At 44.0% G+C, this 22,128-nt stretch overlaps 1 protein-coding gene and 1 long non-coding RNA gene across 8 annotated transcripts in view; one reads left to right on the top strand and one right to left on the bottom strand.

Moving 5' to 3' along the window:
• phldb2b (pleckstrin homology-like domain, family B, member 2b) overlaps positions 1-5,557 on the top strand; it is a 39,028-nt gene extending 33,471 nt beyond the window's left edge. For 2 of the 5 annotated variants that reach the window (XM_056601631.1, XM_056601632.1), the window contains exons 19-23: positions 1,164-1,254; positions 1,776-1,922; positions 2,335-2,554; positions 3,142-3,227; positions 3,465-5,556. In XM_056601631.1, the coding sequence (XP_056457606.1) occupies positions 1,164-1,254; positions 1,776-1,922; positions 2,335-2,554; positions 3,142-3,227; positions 3,465-3,605 (685 nt within the window). In that variant the 3' untranslated portion in view covers positions 3,606-5,556. Of the gene's footprint in view, positions 1-1,163; positions 1,255-1,775; positions 1,923-2,334; positions 2,555-3,141; positions 3,228-3,464 lie in introns of all 5 variants that reach the window. The other 3 variants (XM_056601633.1, XM_056601634.1, XM_056601635.1) reach the window with 2 other exon arrangements.
• Positions 5,558-10,970: 5,413 nt separating this feature from the next.
• On the bottom strand, positions 10,971-16,488 carry LOC130391481 (uncharacterized). 3 transcript variants are annotated; one of them, XR_008896903.1, is made up of 10 exons: positions 15,095-16,488; positions 14,777-14,878; positions 14,253-14,444; positions 14,005-14,093; positions 13,831-13,908; positions 13,678-13,719; positions 13,348-13,458; positions 12,488-13,129; positions 11,150-11,228; positions 10,971-11,076 (listed from the first exon to the last, which is right to left on the bottom strand). It is a non-coding gene; the product is annotated as an uncharacterized LOC130391481 (long non-coding RNA). The 3 variants fall into 3 exon arrangements; XR_008896902.1 differs by having other exon boundaries at positions 13,348-13,435; XR_008896904.1 differs by lacking the exons at positions 10,971-11,076; positions 11,150-11,228 and adding an exon at positions 11,397-12,269 and having other exon boundaries at positions 13,348-13,435.
• Between the last annotated feature and the right edge of the window lie 5,640 nt (positions 16,489-22,128).

The raw sequence follows: 22,128 nt of genomic DNA, 5'->3' as shown, positions 1-22,128 counted from the left end.
ATGCACATACGTGAGGCATGAGTATGATGATTTGGAGCGAGGCCATGGCAAAGGTTAAAGGTTTCACCCATGTGTCTTTACCATCAAGACCCGACTGTGCCCGCCGTGCTAGCAAGGAGTACGAGCTCAACCAATCACAGTGGGACGAAATTGCCATGCAAAGTTTTTATTCACTGAGCCCGAGCTTGTTGCCTCTTTTGTATGATTCTTTACAAATAAGATATCCTCTATAAACAGATGTCTGCAGATGAATGCAGAGTCTGTAGGCTTTTGGCATCTGAAGCTTTCTGGTTTCCGTTTGTAGTCTGGTTACATCGACCAATTACGTTTGATCGGGCTTTGGTTGCTTGCAAGCCAACAGCCAAAATGTTGTCTGGTCCTGAAACGCAGACAGAAATTACCGAAATCAATGACCGATGCTTGGAAGACGAAGATGATATCCATTATCCTTAATCCATTATACGGCGACACCTGAAGCCCAGCAATACTTCTCGTTGTTAGAAGAGGAAAATCGACGCCAGACGATAGTCATTGGTTTCCCAGATTGCAAATGAGAAGGCAGGTTTTTAATGCTAATGATGATTTGAATAAGGTATTGGTGGTGGAGATATGGGAGGTACAGATGGAGAAGTTCAGAATGTAGGGTTTGGCTAAACGTGATCGGACGGAGGTAAAGATATGAGGGAAAGATGGGGAGGGGGTGGATTAGGAGGTGGACGGAGAAGGGGGATTTGTGGAGTGTGATGGCTGTGATGACGTCTGGACACGGGAGAGAGAGAGTCGCGGGGAAGAATGGTTCCAGGTGTTCCTTTTGAGGTGGAAATGAGAAGCAGCAGACCGCTTTTATTGGCTGCCAATACACATACACAATCTCTCTCACACACACACACACACACACACACACACACACACACACACACACACACACACACACACACACACACACACACACACACACACACACACACACACACACACGCACACGCACAAAAAGTCATGCATACCTCAAATCTTTAATTCAGATGTGTACGACCGGAACATGCCGTTTAGATCTTTCATTACATTTTTTTTGATAAGAAATGTGTTTTCTCCCAACCATATGTTCTGTTGACTACACAGTGCTAATTGTGTCTTTTTGTGTATGTGTGTGTGTTTGTGTGTAGTGCCAGCACGTCCAACGTGGCCAGGATGGAGGAAATGGAACGTATGCTGCTGGAAGCTCAAGCAGAGAAGAGCCGCCTTCTGGAGCACAAGGTGAAATACACACACACACAATGTATATCCTTAACACATACAGACACACACATACACATACACATACGCATACAAACACACAATATATGATATACACATACATAGAAACTAGAAACCCAAGCCTTATTTCTTGCCCTTTTCTGGATCAAATATCAAAATACATCGGCCCAAAAAGAATACCAGAAGCTGCAAATATGCCGCTGTATCAAAGCCCACATGGCTGCCACTGAAATAGGAAAGTGATCTGATGAACTCAAATAAACGTGCAGTCCCCCATTACATGTGCAGTTCTAGAAACCACTCAAATACGTTTAAAATGCTGCATCGATTTGTTCATTACAAACATCAATGATATACGCCATTTAGTGGATGCTTTGATTCAAGGTGATGTGCCCAAACCCCGGTTTGGGCACATCACCTTGAATCAAAGATCAAATCAAAGATAGTCCCTAGGTGGACCCCCACGTTGGGCACATTGGGTTGCGTCTCACACAGCCTTGCGTGCTTCTGAACCCTTTCAGGAGCAGGAGATGGAGGTGCGGAAGCAGGCGTTTGACGAGGAGCGGCGGCGGCGGGAGGACCTGGAGAAGAGGCTGCAGGAGGAGACCAGCAGGAGGCAGAAGCTGATCGACCGAGAGGTCAAGCTGCGGGAGAAGCAGAGGGCCCAGGTGGGAGAGAGAGAGAGAGAGACTTTGTGTTGGGTTGTTTCCCTTGATTCGTTTTTTTGTTTGTGTTCCTTCTTTGAAGGAGCGTTGATTCATTTTGGATCACTGAAAGGATTCACTCATTTGATACATTTAAGGGGCTTATTAAAGGGAATTTCTTAGAAATGTCACAGCTGTCTGAGCTAATTCTCGTGAGAATTTTCTGTTTCTATTTGACTGTCCCTTCCTCTGTAAGAGACTATGTGGGCTTCAGTCTGCCTCCTTTTCATTTCTGACCAATTAGGGCATCGCTTTCCTGATTGAAATCCTCCAGCTCTTTTCTTCTCGCGTTTCATAATTGTCAAATCTCCCCTATGGCAGCTTTAGTGGATTATTCAAATAAAAAATCGTCCATTTATAAATTCCTCCGTTCCAGTCGCGACCTCTGACCCGCTACCTGCCCGTGCGCAAGGACGACTTCGACCTGCGCTCGCACATCGAGTCGGCCGGCCACAGCGCCGACACCTGCTTCCACCTGTCGCTCACGGAGAAGACCTGCCGCGGCTACCTGGTCAAGATGGGCGGCAAGATCAAGACCTGGAAGAAGCGCTGGTTCGTCTTCGACCGCAACCGCCGGACGCTGTCCTACTACGCAGGTGAGCCCCCCGAGAGCTTTCGGAGGGGGGGGGGGGTGTTAAGGCTTAGTTATGGTTCCACGTTGACGCAACGCAAGGGAGTTTTCCGGACCCATTACATCCTTGTGTACCCTCCTTGCATCCACCACAAGGGCCTGATGGGCTTCACAAAAAGTGTAACCTTGTGTCGAGGCGACGCAAAGTTACACTGATTGCCTACTGACTGGTCTGCTAACGTAAACTAGACACAGAACCAAAACAAGTCACAACTTTGTTGAAGCAACTGCGTGGTCGTTGCTTCAACGTTGAACCATAACGAAGCCTTTCTGTTTTGGGGCGGGGTTAGGATGTTGCTTCATCTCCTTTTTGATTCTTCTGTATTTTATTTTAGTTTATGGATAATCCTTTTGTATTGTAGTCGCTTGTAAGCAGGAGTAAAGTCCTATCAGATGGATCTTGGTATCTTGTGATTTTGAGGAGCTGTTAATAAAAGTGTTTACATACAAGTTCCTGAAGTTAACATTGCTTAAGTTGACATTGTGTTCAACGCAACAACACGGTGTTGAATGCTGTCTCAAGTGAGCTTATGTGTTCATCCTTCCTTGCAGACAAGCATGAAGCCAAACTGAAAGGAGTCATCTACTTCCAAGCCATCGAGGAAGTGTATTACGACCACTTGAAGAACGCGCACAAGGTGTGTGTGTGTGTGTGTGTGTGTGTGTGTGTGTGTGTGTGTGTGTGTGTGTGTGTGTGTGTGTGTGTGTGTGTGTGTGTGTGTGTGTGTGTGTGTGTGTGTAAAATAACAAGGACGCACCAAAAGATATAAGTCGGCCCTAAGTTCAACCACAATGTCCCATTTAAAAACTATAATAATATGAACCCATTTCTTTTTATCCGTGTCTCTCTTTCTCGCTCTCTCTCTGTCCCCCAGAGCCCCAACCCGTCCCTGACCTTCAGTGTGAAGACCCACGACCGGGTCTACTACATGGTGGCTCCCTCCCCCGAGGCCATGAGGATCTGGATGGACGTCATCGTCACCGGCGCCGAGGGCTACACCCAGTTCATGGTGTAGCCACGGCAACCACTCTCCACTGTGTCAAACCTGGGACCCCCCCCCTGATGGAGTATCTAGAGGAGTTTTTATAGCTTTATTTTTTTGATGTTTTTATTATGTTTTTCTAAATGGCTGACAATCTCATTCCGAGGTGTGTGTGCGTGTGTACGTGTCTGTCTGTCTATGTGGCGCACCAATGACTGATTTAATGAACAAAGTGTGACTATGTGTGTCTCTCCTAAGAGTCTTTCCCTAGATGTATAATAAGAAGAGGTTGAAGAATTATTATTAACAGATTGCTGTTATTTAATGACAAGCATAGTTATTTTGATTTGTGACGGAGGAAGGGATTTCTCAGGACACTGCTCAATCATGAATCAATGAGCAGTGTCCTTTAAAACCCTTTTGTACACCTGTTTGAGAGAAGGTGTATTCGTAGATTTACGGTGCCTTTTAAACCAGAGCAATGCTTTTATCCAGTTGATTTTCTTGGAAAATTATAAATATTGTGCTTGCAGGAATTTGACCTAATTGTTGGTTAGCCATGCAGTGTCTTTATAGTGAAATGTAAATACATATTTCTGTTTTGTTTCTGCTATATAGTGGACTCTTTATATACGAGACTACACCCATGTTTAATGGTCAACATGTGATGTATTTTGATATGTTGAATGACCATTACATTTGCAATTAGGAATATATTACATTGCAGCCATTGCGAAATTTGAGTTTATTTGATTGCCTTTATTTTGGTGCTGAGAGATGAATTTGCGTGTGTAAAGGTCCAATGTTACTAGAGGTCACTGAATTATTTTTTTTTGTAGGTTTGTGGTGCTATTTTAATTGGCATTGAAGTTCAATAGACATTGGAATTAATTACACCTATGAACTCTTCCTAAATCCTGTCTCTAAATTGTATAATATATTTTGTGCGGTTCACCATGTTAGAAAAGAAGATGGCATACTGGGCATTTGGATGAACAGGTTTGTGAATTCAAACTCAAACAGCTTGACCATGACACCTATAAACCAGTGATAATTTAGATAATAATAATAATTATACATCGGCATGTTGAATTACCACTTGGCCTTCTGTTTATATCTCACATGTATTATACGCTGTATCATAGTTGAGCTTTGTCATACAACATCTCTCAAACTTTTTGTGTCGAGACATACATTGCGTTGTATTGAACTCTTTATTATCCACTATAATCACAAAGACATTGATGCATCTATTAGCATGTATCAATAGGTAGGCCGAAAGAAGAAACTGAAATAGATATGTGCCTTTTATTGTGAATAGGTCATTTTAAAAGAAGGTTGGCATTTGATACCGACGAGGAAATACGACAAGGAAGATTTGAGTTGGTATGGACTCAAATCCCACATCTATTGTCAGACACACTGAGCTTGTGGCTCCACCAGCAGAGAGAACTTTTACTTTGGAATCTACAAGTACTATATTTTACATGTTGTATTTGTATCAAGTGGCCAATTTACAAAACAAATACAGATTATATTATATTTATGTTTTTAACAATGCATGTATCTTTCTATTTTAATATCAATAAAAGCAATATTCGTAACGTTGTTTGAAGTTTTTTGCTTTCGTAATAATAAACTCATACTAGGTTGTTTTATTCTCCTCATCTTTCATTACCTAGTAGTTTAATATAGCCATATTTGATGAAAATTATAATCAATAGACTGTAAAACAATGTGTTCTCATGACATCATCAGTTTACTTCTGACCAACAGCGTAAAGTTGTTGGTCGCCCTCTGGCGGCTGTATTTTCCAATTACGTTGCTAAAATAGCTGTGACTGATCGAGGGGCCACTATTCTAGCGCCTCTAGACTACGTATATGCCTCGCTGCGGCTTGTATGACATGGACATCCAACGTCCAAGTGCTGTCACGTGAATCCACTTGCCACCCCCACTGACGTAAATGGCTAATGACTGACACCATAGACTGAAACAACCTAATAGAGTGGCGAAGTCACGCCCTTTCTGGTAGAGCTCATGGGACCTATGAGATCGAAAAATATGAATGGGTGTCAATGGAGAGAAAATAATAATTTTCTGGTCCCAGTCTTTATATGCCCTGGATTACACATATGTTGTTTGTGGATTTAAATGATAATTTTTCATGCAAAGAAAACTAAAAATGTTCGTGAAGAAGTTTGATAATTTTGGGTTTTATGTGAGGCCGCTTTGTGAACTACAGCTCTTCGCTGCTCTCGACACATATGATAAACGTCACCACACCCGCACTTGGAACTCGGCAGAGATGGCGATCTCTCTGCTCCACTTCACCACTTTTTTTCAAGGCGAGGATAAAAGCATAGAAAGAGGTGAAAACCACTATAAGTCGGGGCATGTGGAGTTATGTGCCATCTCTGTGCCTCACATAAAACCTAAAATTATCAAACTTCTTCACGAATATTTAAATCCAAATTTAAATCCACAAACAACATATGTGTAATCCAGGGCATATAAAGACTGGGACCAGAAAATAATTATTTTCTCTCCATTGACACCCATTCATATTTTTCGATCTCATAGGTCCCATGAGCTCTACCGGAAGAGGCGTGACTTCGCCACTCTATTATGAATGCAAAAACATGCGTTTGTGAAATTCGTTTTTGATGGGTCCACTCCTTAAGCCAGGGGTGTTTCTAGGTTTCATAAACATCCGGGGCGTGGCCCAGACGGAAAATGTAAATGCCAAAATGATTTCTATGCTTTATTTTGCATGAACATTTTTCATAATGCTTCACCTAAATAAACAAAATGCGCAGTTTATTATAGCTTAAAATTAGAGCTCTCAAGCGATTAAAATATTTAATCGTGATTAATCGCATTAATGTCATAGTTAACTCACGATTAATCGCAAATTATTTTTCTATGCTAAATATCCCTTGATTTTTTTGTCCCAGAATTCTTCTCATTTTAATTATCTTATCAACATGGTGAAGTGTATCGGCTTGCCTTGTGCAAATGATTTATTGATAACAACATTGGCATATACTGACGATGCAAAAAAAGAGCCTAAAGTGCAATTAAACGACTGCTTTGAACAAATGTCATTTGAACATAGCAGTCAGGCTACTGCTTCTTTGTTTTGATTTTTTTTTTTTTTATAAAATAATTGCGTTAATCGCGCATTAAATTTTTTAACGCCGTTAAATTTGGTTTGCGTTAACGTCGTTAATAACGCGTTTAACTGACAGCTCTACTTAAAATAGCTACCTGACTGCTGTGCTGCTTATCCCCAAATGACTAAAGTCCCGTTCAAGTTATCGAGTAAAATTAATACAAGTGAGACAGACTTTACACACACACTATTCTGACTGGGGATAGGTTAATTCACTTGAGGTGGTAAAAAGGTAATGTTTTTAAACAATCTTTTTATTCTCTTGCCAGAAGGACTGTCTAGACTAGGCTAGTACTTATAAATAATTATAAATATTTTTACTTTTATTTATTTTTTTAACCCAAAAATTATATTCAGGGCTAATTAAACACAGGGTCTGTGATTAGGATGTCTAGGTTCAGGGTCTGCGTTCAGCGCCTAATCGACCAGGTAAACACGCGTCCTGCCGTCCTCCGAGCTCCAGGAAACCAAGTTCCAGGTGGTTAATATTTAGCTCAGACGTCGTTCACTCAATACATTCATGATCCAAAAACTGACCGCAGCTGACCTCAGATCTGGTGAACTGGGCTTTTATTTCTTTCACTTCATATGTTTCGACCAATCCTGTTGCTGGAGGCATAGTTATTTGCAGACAAACTAGACCCGCCCATGAACATTTTAAAATGTAAATACAGACATTCCTGTATAATTAAGGTGTATGACAGCGCCCTCTACTGGACAACAGTCTCACACCAAACTACATTTTCCGTTTGAACCAACGTAGCTATAGTCGTTGATGTGAGACGGGTTGGTGGATTGAACGTGTTGTAGTAGCAGAGAATGGCCTGCGGGGCAGTATGTACATTGTTAAAGGCCCACTATGCAACTTTTCTAGCCAAAATTACATTAATTATGCAGTTTGAGAGTTATTCTGATGGTTCTGCAACCATTTCTGGGTCGTTTGGTGGGTGTGTCATTGCCCCATGACGCCTCTCCAAGGAAAAAGCGCATATGCAACTTGCTCTGTTCGGACCGACACAATCCGGATGTGACGCAGCGGAAGTATCCAATCGCGCCTCGAAAATGTAGTCAGATTGTAGTTTCGAAAATGCTTTACGACACAGACACACCCCCAAACATGGCACCGGCTAGATATAAACAGCCAGTTGCGAGGCAATTGTTGCATTCATCATGGATCAATCGACTGATAAGGGACCCAAGAGGCGACTGTCGGTGGAACAAAAGAAGAATAAAAAGAAGTTGGACCAGGAAAGAGACCAGACACGAGTGAAATGGGAACTATGCAACTTCTTTGGCTTGATTTACCTTAATATAACAGGCTAAGAGTCATTGCGATGGTTCTATTATACATTTTTGTTCGATTGTTCGTTGTTTCGACTCCCCCTTGCGCATCTTGGCGGAGCAAGGGAATAGTTTGCTGCCGGCAACCCGCCGCCCACTCTCGCGGGAGTCTCGGGTCTCGCGAAGTAACGAATTGCTTTACGGTACAGACCCCCAAACACGGAACCGGCTCGATATAAATACAAGTAACTAAATGGGATTGTTACATTCATCATAGATCAGCCGACTAAAAAGAGACAGAGAAACCCAATGTCGGAGGAACAGAATAAGAGAAAAGGGAGACTGACCGACAGAGAGGCCAGACACGAGTAAACGTTGGGCAAGCTTTTCAGGAATAGCGTGAACTGAAAGGAAAAGAAGTCTGCAAATCAGACGCAGACTTGGCCGTGTTGCTTTTGAAATTGAAAGTACCCTTGGGTGAACTTTGTCTTCGTGGTATTCTTGATGTTGATAGTCTCTGTACAAATGTGTTTGCTCAACCATTTTGTTGTGAGCCCTGTGTGTTTCATTTCCTTTGTTTCCATGGGTGTTTGCCGTTCGTCTGTCTCGTCCCCCAGATACAGACTGAATCCCCGAATCCAGGTTCTTGTTTATTTAGATTATTACGTTGGCCAACACTATTACACTGATTGTTCTGTTCAACCTAAAATAAAACAATTATAATCTAGGATATAAATTCTCCCCGTCAACTATAAAAAAGGATGGATTTATGTTTATTGAAATACAAATAGTTTTAAAAATGTATAACCTTGTCCGCACTTCATCTACTTCGGACATGGCTCTGTCATGCCAAATTTGTACCAGCTGCCAAATTTGTACCGGGCACGTCAACAGTTGTCCGTTGCCAGGCAACGGACAACTGATTACGTAAGGGTTGTCCGTTGCCGGGCAGGTTTCAAAAAAACATTCGCGCTCATGTTACCAAAGACGAAATAACAATACAGATAACGGATCGCTAGATAACACTTGTTTTTACTTTATATTTGTATTGTATTTAATTGAAATCAAATTTAGCAAGTAAACCGAGTTTAAAGCAGGTCAAGGACGAAATAGCACAATACAGATAACGGACTAGTGCGAATGAACGAGCTTGAAGGTTCGCGAATGTTCGGGAACCTTTCACGTCATTCGACGCGATCGTCCGTTGCCAGGCAACAGACGACGCGATCATCTGTTGCCAGGCAGGTTTGGAATGGATTACGTATGGATGACGCGCCCGGTACAAATTTGGGAGCCGGTACAAATTTGGCATGACAGCTCCACGCATTCGCCGGCTTCTTTGAAAACAAATGCACATGGCTAGCGTAGAAGTGCATGGGGAAGGGTCGTCAACGAGTTGTTACGTCAGTGTTGCAAAATATCTACTACGAAGCTGTAGGGGCGCTGTGTAGAGAAAGGTGCGTGCCAAACCAAGAAAACAGTGAAGAAATTCCCGATCTTGCATAGTGGGCCTTTAAATACATGAATAGGCTTGAATTCAGTAGTAATGTTGGGGCTTCATATTTTTACAAAATGGATTATGTGAACATTGCTGAATAACAGTCATGTATATTAATGTATTGCAGGAGTTTAGCTTGACATTAACCAAGTTAAAGGACAATTAAATGAACCGCACCAAACATGTAGAAGTCAATGTGGGATTTTAATATTTAAACAAAAACACTTGACAGAAGTTTGATACAATTTTGTAAAGGGAAGCAGAGGAAAAGATTTTACCAAATTAATCTTTTCAAAATGTCACCACCATTCCGAAAGCAAGTCAAGAGGTTTGTGTAAAAGCAGTCCTCCCTGACCAGCTCTGTCCCTGACTCTAAACCCTTACTCTCAACCCTTACTCTCAACCCTAACGCTAAACCCTAACGCTAAACCCTCTGAGGGCAGGAAGACGCGCCTTCAGTATAAAGGTTTAAACCACAGAGAAGGAAGAAAAGAGGAAGCAGTAGAGAGTAGTGAAGTAGTGAGGTTAGTGACAGATGTGAGGGAAAGGCTTGTGGAAGCACACGGTTACAAGTGGGGTCAAGAAGATCCCTCCCACTGGAGGTCATTGATCCATCAGCCTCAGACTGCTGAGCTCAGCAGGTCTTCTGGAGGACGAGGCTCAGGAGAACTGGGGAGACGGGACCAGCAGGATGTCAGGATCAGGGTGGGTTTAGCTCAGGTGTGTCTACCCCCGACCAAACAGGATCAGGTGAGGTTCAGCTCAGATGTGTCTGCCCGGACCAAACAAGGACATTGATTAGGTTCAATATTCAAAAGATGCAACATTATCTGAACCAAAGATAATTCATTAAGGAGCAGGCAGGCTTTAGGACGCCTTGCTCAAGGACACATCACTGTATTCTGAGGAACCCGGCACCATTGGTTTGAGAGTTGAACCCCCAACCCCCTACCTAGTCCACTATGTCCAGATAATGCAAACTTATGAGGAATCCTTGATGGTAGAGTCCTGCTGGTCCTCAGGATTTGCCTTCCAGATGTACGGCTTCTCCATCAGTCCTCCAGATTCCTGGTCACAAACGTAATTCGTCTCTAATGTAAGGTAACAAACAAAGTAGTAGTTTGTCTCCAATATCAGGTAACAAACACAGGAGTAGTTTGTCTCTAATGTAAGGTAACAAACACCGCAGCAGTTGGGCTCTAATGCAAGGTAACAAACACAGGAGTAGTTTGTCTCTAATATCAGGTAACAAACACAGTAGTAGTTTGTCTCTAATGTAAGGTCACAAACACAGGAGTAGTTGGGCTCTAATGGCGCGTAACAAAGTAGCAGCTGTAGTTTGTCTGGTAAACAAACACGATAGTATGCCGTAACTTGTACTGGACAAACTAATCCTGCGTTAAAACAAGTCCATTCTTTTTTTTTTTGGCAAACTTACGAGGATCCTGATTGGTAGAGTGATTTCATCCTCCAGAGTCTTGGCTCTTCCATCAGCTCTCCTCAGCCAGAGTCCTGGTCTGGAACAAACAGCGCGAGTCTGGCCCTAAAGTCTGGTAACAAACATATAGTTTGAGAGATTTTTAAGCCCTTTATTTCCCCTTTGTTTGGTTAATACAAACTTACAATCCTTGTTGGTAGAGTGATGGTCATCCTCCAGATTCACGGCTCCCCTACCAGCTGGCCTCCGCTCCATAAACACGTTCTGGTAAGAAAACACAGCGGTAGTTGGTTAACTCATGTAAAAGTAACAGCTCTATTTTGCCCTTTAGGTCAACCATGTAAGTAAATACAAACTTACGAGGAATCCTTGTTGGTCGATTCCTAGTTGTCCTCCAGCGTGTCAGCTCCTCCATCTGCTCTCGTCAACAAACATCAGAAGTCTTGCTTCAATGTGTGGTAAAACGGATGTAGTCATCTGGTATATTGGTACAAACGCCGGTTGTTTGTGGTAGCAGTATTCTACGAGAAGTGGCAGTGAGTGTGATGGTCACAGAGTCAGGCTCCATCTACCCCACGACAGACATCCTCCACCAGGCAGGGCCGTCAGCACGGCTCCTCCACCAGGCAGGGCCTCCATCAGCTCCTCCACCAGGCAGGGCCTCCAGCACGGCTCCTCCACCAGGCAGGGCCTCCAGCACGGCTCATCCACCGGGCAGGGCCTTCAGCCCGGCTCCTCCATCAGCTCTTTCAGCACGGCTCCACCAGCCATGGATACCTGGTTTGGTTACAAACACAGAAGTTTAATACATATTTTTGTAAAGGAAAGAAGAGGAAAACATTTTCCCAAATTAATCTTTTCAAAATGTCACCACCATTCAGAAAGCAAGTGAAAAGGTTTATGTAAAACCAGCCCTCCCTGACCAGCTCTGTCCCTGACTCTAAACCCTGACTCTCAACCCTAACGCTGAACCCTAACGCTGAACCCTCTGAGGACAGGAAGACGCTCCTTCAGTGCAAAGGTTCAAGGAGACACTCCTTCAGAGTAAAGGTTCGAACCACGGAGAAGGAAGGGGAAGGAGTAGAGAGTAGTGAAGTAATGAGGTTAGTGACAGACGTGAGGGAAAGGCTTGTGGAAGCACACGGCTACATGTGGGGTCAAGAAGATCACTCCCACTGGAGGTCATTGATACATCAGCCTCAGACCGCTGAGCTCAGCATGTCTTCTGGAGGAAGAGGCTCAGATGAACTGAGGAGACGGGACCAGCAGGATGTCCGGATCAGGTGAGGTTCAGCTCAGGAGTGTCTGCCCGGACCAAACAAGGACATTGATTAGGTTCAATATTCAAAAGATGCAACATTATCTGAACCAAAGAGACGTCATTAAGGAGCAGGCAGGCTTTAGGGCGCCTTGCTCCCGGACGTATCACTGTATTCTGAGGACTTGAACCCGGCACCATTGGTTTGAGAGTTGAACCCCCAACCCCCTACCTAGTCCACTATATCCAGATAATGCAAACTTACGAGGAATCCTTGTTGGTCGATTCCTAGTTGTCCTCCAGCGTCTCAGCTCCTCCATCTGATCTCCTCAGACAGAGTCCTGGTCTGGAACAAACACAGAAGTTAAATACATATTTTTGTAAAGGAAAGCAGTGGAAAACATTTTCCCAAATTAATCTTTTCAAAATGTCACCACCATTCAGAAAGCAAGTGAAAAGGTTTATGTAAAACCAGCCCTCCCTGACCAGCTCTGTCCCTGACTCTAAACCCTGACTCTCAACCCTAACGCTAAACCCTCTGAGGACAGGAAGACGCTCCTTCAGTGCAAAGGTTCAAAGAGACACTCCTTCAGAGTAAAGGTTCGAACCACGGAGAAGGAAGAAGAAGGGGAAGGAGTAGAGAGTAGTGAAGTAATGAGGTTAGTGACAGACGTGAGGGAAAGGCGTGTGGAAGCACACGGCTACATGTGGGGTCAAGAAGATCACTCCCACTGGAGGTCATTGATACATTAGCCTCAGACCGCTGAGCTCAGCATGTCTTCTGGAGGAAGAGGCTCAGATGAACTGAGGAGACGGGACCAGCAGGATGTCCGGATCGGGTGGGGTTCAGCTCAGGTGCGTCTGCCCCCGACCAAAGGGGATCAGGTGAGGTTCAGCTCAGGTGTGTCTGCCCGGACCAAACAAGGACATTGATTAGGTTCAATATTCAAAAGATGCAACATTATCTGAACCAAAGAGACGTCATTAAGGAGCAGGCAGGCTTTAGGGCGCCTTGCTCAAGGACGTATCACTGTATTCTGAGGACTTGAACCCGGCACCATTGGTTTGAGAGTTGAACCCCCAACCCCCTACCTAGTCCACTATATCCAGATAATGCAAACTTACGAGGAATCCTTGATGGTAGAGTCCTGATCGTCCTCAGGATTTGCCTTCCAGATGTACGGCTTCTCCGTCAGTCCTCCAGATTCCTGGTCTGGTTACAAACGTAATTTGTCTCTATTGTAAGGTCACAAACACAGTAGTAGTTGGTCTCTAATGTAAGGTCACAAACACAGGAGTAGTTGGTCTCTAATGTAAGGTCACAAACACAGGAGTAGTTGGGATCTAATGGCGCGTTACAAAGTAGCAGCTGTAGTTTGTCTGGTAACCAACCACAGTAGTACGCCTTAACTTCTACTGGACAAACTAATCCTGCATTAAGTCCACTCTGCTTACTTTATGGCTCATCCATCAGCTCTCCTCAGCCAGAGTCCTGGTCTGAAACAAAAAGCGCAAGTCTGGTCCCAACGTCTGGTAACAAACTTTTAGTTTGTCTTAATTTTAAGCCCTTTATTTCCACTTTCTTGATACAGGTTAATACAAACTTACAATCCTTGTTGGTAGAGTGACGTCATCCTCCAGATTCACGGCTCCCCTATCAGTTCGCCTCCGCTCCAGAAACACGTTCTAGTAATAAAACACAGCGGTAGTTTGTTAACGCATGTCAAAGTAACAGCTCTATTTTGCCCTTTAGGTCAACCATGTAAGTAAATACAAACTTACGAGGAATCCTTGTTGGTCGATTCCTAGTCGTCCTCCAGCGACTCAGCTCCTCCATCAGTTCTCGATCAGCTCTCCTCCAAACCAGAGTCCTGGTTTGGAACAGACAGCGGAAGGCTTGCTGCAACATGTGGTAAAACAGATGTAGTCGTCTGGTATATATGGTACAAACGCCGGTGGTTTGTGGTAGCAGTATTCTAAGAGAAGTGGCAGTGAGTGTGATGGTCACTTCAGAGTCAGGCTCCATCTACCCCACGACAGACATCCTCCACCAGGCAGGGCCTCCGTCAGCTCCTCCACCAGGCAGGGCCTTCAGCACGGCTCCTCCACAAGGCAGGGCCTCCATCAGCTCCTCCACCAGGCAGGGCCTCCATCAGCTCCTCCACCAGGCAGGGCCTTCAGCGCGGCTCCTCCATCAGCTCCTTCAGCCATGGATTCCTGGTCTGGTTACAAACACACTTGGTCACAGCAGGAAATCACCTTGGGACGCAATACACCCCACCTCCTGCATCTGAGGTTCACTTGTAAAATGGAAGACTAATTTAAAACATATTTAAACACTTAAATTAGACAACGTCTGCAGATTGTTGCGTTCAGCAATTCATCCACTATGGTCATAGCAGCACCAGAAACAATAATGGCTCATGACTCCTACACAAAACCAGTATGAATTAACTCAAATCACAGCTTGGCACAGATGTAAAGTCATAAGTTGATCAAAACCAGACCTAAACCTGAGGATTTTAGTGTTTCAGATGAGCTTGGTGATGGTTACCCTCTGGTCCGGTGCTGCAGGCCCCTGGTCTCCAGCATCAGTCTCCGGTCCATCCTGGCACCACAAGCCTCCGGTCCCAAGCCTCTCAGCCTCACCTTTGAGCTACAGCAGCAGGTTTATATCAGCATTTGCCAAACAATAAACTTAATTGACTCATCCAAAACCTAGTTACAAAATTAATTTAACTATTATTTTATAACTCAAGGCTGGAAAAGACTTGAGACCAGACATTTTGGGAATGAAGACAGAGCAGTCCACAAATTTAAAGAAGTGGTTCAGGCCATGCATTTCTCTACTCACACACACAAGAGCACTGACCTGTTCTGGAGGACTTCTGACAGGAGGTGGAGGTCTGGCTCTGGGTAAGGAGGTGGAGGTCTTGCTCTGGGTGAGGAGGCAGACACCATGGGACAAACTACATGTTACCTTTTTAACCTTCTACAGTTCTAGAGTATCTTCTACTGTAACATGTGGAAATGACGGCCATTATTTTAGCTTTGATATTATCCAGTTGGTAACTCTATTGGGTAGGGTTTAACTTCTGTGGCAATTAATGACAGCATATATTTAGAACGTACAAAAGGTGAAGTAAAAAAGAACACTAAACAGTATCAATATTAAATCAAATTTACTCAACTCATATTCAGGTGCTGGGTTCCTTTGAAGAAATGTCAAATTGTCTTCCACCTTCAAATGATTTTCAGCCTTCACCGATGTCAAAAATTGGGCCGCAAGTAGAACGCCGTTTTGTACGCAGCGAGAGTCCCGTCAACGTGGTTAAAAGTACGGCCCAACCATCGAAAATTAACATATTGTACGACGTTCGTGTCAGTATGTATTTAATATCAAGACTACAACTTTCTATGCTAACCATTGGGACTAAATCAAGTGACCGCACTCAGAACCTTCCACGGCGGGAAGCACAAACCGTCCGACTGGAATCCGAACATTCCGGCCGGAACCAACCAAAGAAAAATAACCAGCGCCTCACCTTGAGCTGAACGGAGGAAGATCCTGAAGTCCAGCGATGGTCTTCATTAAAATACAGCCAACAGACTTACCTTGAGGAGATCCGTTTGTTGCTGTTGGTCATTAATACTATTCAGTGTAACTTTACATTATTATGCACCCAGTGTGTACAAGTTATAATCACTCAAAACCATACGAAGAACCAAACTACCATGTACAACAACTTTAAACCTAAAAACCTGGAATCATTCAATGCAAAACCCGTGTCTACATTTTACAATTATCTAGATTATTCAGGGTACAAACCATACAGAGAAAATCTAAACGTTGAGCTCACAGAGAGCCGACCATAGCCCTGCAACGTCACCCTGACCACCTCATCACCAACAGCAAATCATGCCAGCCAGCCAACGCATGTACATTTCCAGTGAGAAGTGAGCATCCGAGTGAAAGGACTGCCCATATTAAAAATAAGCCCAATTCCTGACTTTTCCAACCATCTTAATGGTTTAAAGATTTACAAACTTTACATTCTATTGTGTTCTAATCCCCTTAGTCTGCTCCCTCGTTACTTATAAAACACTACATCTCCATCACTAGAGTGTTGCATCCTACTCATGGGGGTGTGGTCTGAGTGAGCAGAGATGCATGCTGGGATACAGTGCTGTCTGAAGTCTTCAGTTCTATAGAAACGCCCCTCAGGAGAAACCAAGTGTTTGTGAATCTGTCGTGACATCAGTTACATGAGCTGGAATATCCTTGGCGCCAATATAGATGGCGCCAGGATTCTGAGAGGAGAAAGGCCAAGAGGAAGATGTGTGGGTTCTTCCTCTCAGCCAGTGGAACACACCAACGGTCTTCATCAGAGTACCATGGAACACTTTGAAACATTCTCCTCTTTACATCTTGAAGCCCCAGTGAAGGTTTCCTTACCTCCTCAGCTGAAGAGCACAACTACAGCTCGAAGAGTGCACTAGCTGGAGTTCCCGGATTTGTTCTGATTTAAGGGAACCAATCGTTCAGCTAGTCCTGTCCGAGACAATTAGAGTTCAGCCTGAGAAGACGTGCAACTGAGAGCAAGACAAGATCCACAGGGCTCTCCATCAATCCAGGCTGGTAGGAAGAGCCGTCTCATTACAGGTCTGAAGGTCATCTTGAATATCCATTTCGGTCCCTTTCCAATGTCAGACTCTCCTTGTGGAATATAGGTGTCCATCCTCCATTGATCCTGATTGGTGTAGTCCTAGTTTGAAGTCACTGATCTGAACACGCCGCTTGCATCCTTTTACACTTGAGTTGGATACCCTCCTTCCTGCCCAGTGTGTTGGATATCGCTCCGCATCGTCGCTCTGGGCTCATGTCTCCTGGAGGTCCTTAAGTAAACGTGTGGCCGTCCATCAGGTATGATTTATTTGACCACTCCAATATTCCAAGCCAATCACACAGACCCCCGTATGAACATTATCACTGTCAAAGCAAGCCGGACACACACACACACACACACACACACACACATACATAGAACCCAGGACAGGCACGTAGAACCCCATGCCAGGTGGGAGTGGGAGACACACACCCCCACACACACAGTAGAACCCTAGCGATGAAAAATCATCCATCTCATGTCAAACCCAAACACACACACCACTGAGCCATAAAAGGCCAAACAATCATGCAGGGTAAAAACCTCATGCCAAATAACGTTCCATCATCCAACCCCAGCTCTCCTGCCAGGGCACCCAGAACAGAACAACCAATGTCTCCAGAGAAGTAAATTATGTGCAACATTTTTCAGTGGCGTCCCACATTGGTTTTGGATTATGCTTGGCGTCTCCAAAATGTGTCCCAGGTTGATTCAACGTTTCTGAAGTCATGTCTTTGTAGTCCAGTGGTTTCCTGAATGAGGGGCATTCACAGATGCAAACGGTGCAGCTTTAATCAGCCTGAGGACAGGAAGGAAGTCATCTCTTCAGAAGACCACTCAGTGGAGGGGGGTTGGCTCTTGAGGAGCAGGATCCATATGGGGATGGCCCCAAATAAGACCTTCTTGGAAATGAACATTTTCCTGAGGAGTCACGATGCCTGGAGGGGACTGTTGAATGTGTTCCATGGTTCTCTCTGTCAGACTGAAGTTGTGTTTCAGCTGTTGAGATGAGGAGCCCCCTCATCTCCCCCTGGCGTTTCTCCTTCTGAATCCCGTCTCCATCTTAAAGAACATTCTAGTCCATGTAACTGACGTCACGACGGTTTCTGAAACACTTGGTTTCCCCTGAGGGGGCGTGCCTACAGACCTGTAGAATTCAGACAGCTCTGTATCCCAGTATGCACCTCCGCTCACTCAGACCACACCCTCATCAGTAAAGCAACACTCGTGTGTTGAAGATGCAGAGCTCAGGAGAGTAGCTGGAAAGAAGACTTAAGACATCAGAACCCAACCCATTACTCCAGCTTACAACAATAACTTGGATCTCGTAACCATTTTAACAAATCATTAAAACCAACATAAACCAAACACCTAAGAAACCAATGAACCAATAAAACATCCTTACTACTCAGATCAACCTTCAGGTAACAGGTTAACTCACCAGGAAGCAAAAATACATCAATGTGCCCAAGAGTAATGAGAAATTAATGACTTACAGTTTGCAGTTCATCTTCATGGTTAAGTTGAGATACTCACAGAACTGCAGTTAAATATCCATGATAGACCTTTGAAGGAAGGAACAGTTTACTCAAGGTCCAAATTTCAAATGAGAGTTAAACCACTACAATCCCCTTCACACATTATCAGTGATTTATATTCAACATACACATCACATCAGTTGTGCTTTGCCACACAATTGTACTCACATCATTTTCAGATGAGATGCTCCTCTTTACTTCAAAAAGTCTTTAACCTGTGAAACAGGAAGAGATGTTAAATAAGTCACAACAGACCTCAAAACAGTCCACACACGTTCTGGTTTCTGGAAACACAACAACATACGTTTGGGAGACGCTACACTGCCAACCAGTGGAGGACACCAACGTACTGTCCGGTTCCCTCTTAAATTAAACGCACCAAAGGCAACCAATTAACAAATTAAGAAAACCAGGCAGGCGAGCTGCGACAGGTGAGCTAATTAGTAAAACTCAACGCAGGTTCGGCGCCCTCTGGACGCCTTGGTAACACTGGCAGGCTATTTCAGCTCTGTGTTTGATTTTAAATGAACTCCCTCATTTTAATTAAAGGGATGAGTCGGATTTGACTGATTTAGATTCATACTTGAAAACGAAAAAAATCTCAATTCACCTTACTGTGTGCGCGAGTGAGTGTGTTTGTGTGTGTGAGTGAGTAGGAAGCTTTCATCAAAGAGACCAGAGAGACTCATTCACTGGTTATAGGGGACCTATCATACCACCAGGTGAGAGTTTGATTAGCCATTACAAGCAGGTTTGAAAATGTGCAGCATTGTGACATCACTAGTGGGCGTGTCCTCCTAGATGTGTGCTGGGTAGATCAGTCTACCAGCCTACCCAGTGGACTGAAGTAAACGTTGCCCATCTATCCGTCACACATCTAGGTGAACACGCCTAATATCGCCCTCCGTCTCTTCCAAGCATATCGCATTTTTACACAAGAGAATAGTTTTGGGTGGGGATTTCTAGGTTTCATAAACATCCGGGGCTTAGCCCAGGGGGAAAATGAAAATGCTGCACGCCAAACTTATGTGTATGCTTTATTGCGAATTCAAACTTTTTCATAATGCTTTATCTAAATAAACGAAATACACGGTTTATTATAGCTACCCGACTCCTATGCTGTTTATCCCCAAACATCTAAAGTTCTAGTCAAGTTATTGTAGAGTAAAATTAATACTAGGGAGGCAGACTGTCACACCCCGCCGTTTGTTCCCCCAAAGTGTCAGATAAGTGCAAAACATACAGAGTAGTCCAACCCCCAAATATCTGAAAATAGTAAAAATAAAACTATTCAAAACCAATGCCAAAATCAAATAATTCAATCAATTCAAATAATCAATAATCAAATATTCTCTATAATAAATCAAGCATATTCAAAATCAAATACCGGTATTTCAAATAATCATTGTCAATAAATAAAATAATCCATTAGGAAAATAAATGCACATTAAACTCAATCACTGAATGCATTTAACCATAATTTACAACATAATGGAATCATCACCTCAGTAGACAACCTCTTCTGGCAACAGCATACAGCAGACTTTCAGAAAGACAGCAGCTCACCCATTTTATACCCCACGGCCCCTCCCACTAGACAGGCCCAATCAACAGGGGGATTATAATACTGTGGCATTTTGCAAATCAACCATGAATAAACTCATCAAAAATACAGCATGCGTGTTAAAGTTAATTTCATCTTGTAGATCAGTGATTTTCACTAGTGTATTTAGTCTTGTCGCTCATTAATGTCCAATGCCAATGTCCAGTGTCCTCCTTTGACACACGGGAAAATGGTTTGGCCCAAATTGGGCAAATCAGTGCCAGCAGGTGTTTCCTGACGCCATATTTAAAGCCCTCAGCCCCACCCTGACTCTTTTAGTCTGCAGTACAGAGCCATGATGAGAGGGAGAGATTGTTTGTGAGTGTTGCTTGAATAAATAGCTTGAATATATACTGTATGCTTGAAGGTTTGCTGTTCATACACTATCCATCAATGCGCGCTATTGATAGGCAGTTAAGATTGGGGTGATGTGATCTCTCCTTTTAGTTTTAGTGAGGACCCTGGCTGCACTATTCTGCATCATTTGAAGTTGTTTTATACAATTTTTGGGAAGTCCTGTGAAAAGAACATTACAATAATCAATCCTACTAGTGATGAATGCATTTATGTTTTTTTCCAGATCCTCCTTAGACATATGTCCTCTAAGTTTGTTGATATTTTAAAGGTCCCATGACATGACATTTTTTTCATGTTTTCTAAGTTATCTAACATAAATATGAGTTCCCCTAGCCTGCATATGGTCCCCCAGTGGCTAAAACTTGCGTTTAGTGTAAAACGAGCACTAGCTGTTCTGCTCGCCTTTGGAAAAAACAGAGGCTCAAGCACGCTGATTTGGAATGTCTTTAGGTATGTTTTCACAAAGCATCTAAGCTCCTCCCCTTACTCTGCCTGGCCCGCCCAGAGACGTTGGCCCGCCAATGAGACACGACCGTGCGAGCGCCACATGTGTGTGTGAATACACACACTTTAACGCAAGTGTTTCTTGTTGGTTCTTTGACGTCTGTTGTATTTCCACAACGAGACTGTAGTGGAGGTTATCTGAGCCATGGTTGAGAAGGAAATGGGGGAGAGGAACTTTGGCTTTGACTCGCTGAAGTACATGAACTGCGACATGCCGGCTAAAGGCTGTGTGCGCCTCACCATTGCGATACATCCACTGTAGACAGAGCGCATGGTACCGTGGCTGCAAACCGCTCAGGGCCACACCCCCACCCTCCTCCTTGACCCGCCTCGCTCCTCATTTGCATTATAGCTACAGACACCAAAACAGCGCATTTGGAAGCTCAATATGCGACTAGCTCGGAGTGGCTGTACTACTACTGTAATACTGTGTTAGTTGCCCACTAATGGAAGTATGCTGATTTTGTGACTGATTTAATGTGACTGCTAAAATTTAAGTTATCTATAAGGACACCGAGGTTTTTTACCACATCTTTTGCTATTAGGCCTTTTCTTTCAAGTAAGGCAGAGTACTTTTGCCTTTCCTCCTTCTTTCCAAAAACTACCGCCCCTGCGGCGTGGACCGGGGAACCTGGAGGGGTGGGTCCTTTCCCGTCGGAGGCCTGGTCCTCGGCTGACGTCTCCGCCGGGGTCGCCGGACGCCGCGTGGCCCCGTAGGCTGGTCGAAGGTACCCTCCGGCGCGGCGGGGAGGCTCTCTTCGGGGTCGGGATCCCCGTTCCGGGTTCCACAGCCGGTTGAAGATCGGGCAGTCCCTCCCTATCAGAAGAGGTACCGGCAGAAGGGGCACTATTCCTGCATTATGCTTTATTGTGCATGCAAACTTTTTCATCATGCTTTATCTAAATAAACGAAATACGCGGTTTATTATAGCTTTAAATAGCTACCTGACTGCTCTGCTGCTTATACCCAAATGTCTAAAGTTCCATTCAAGTTATTTCAAATTAATACAAGTGAGGCAGACCTCACACACACACACACACACACACACACACACACACACACACACACACACACACACACACACACACACACACACACACACACACACACACACACACACACACACACACACACACACACACACACACACACACACACAGATCTGACTGGGGATAGGATAGGTTAATACACTTGAGGTGGTAAACAGGTTGTTTATTCTCTTGCCAGAAGGACTAT

Source organism: Gadus chalcogrammus, chromosome 11, assembly GCF_026213295.1.
Source record: "Gadus chalcogrammus isolate NIFS_2021 chromosome 11, NIFS_Gcha_1.0, whole genome shotgun sequence".
NCBI classification, from domain to species: Eukaryota; Metazoa; Chordata; class Actinopteri; order Gadiformes; family Gadidae; genus Gadus; species Gadus chalcogrammus.
The sequence above is the reverse complement of the archived record's forward strand: the minus strand, read 5'-3'. Positions and strand labels throughout refer to the sequence as shown.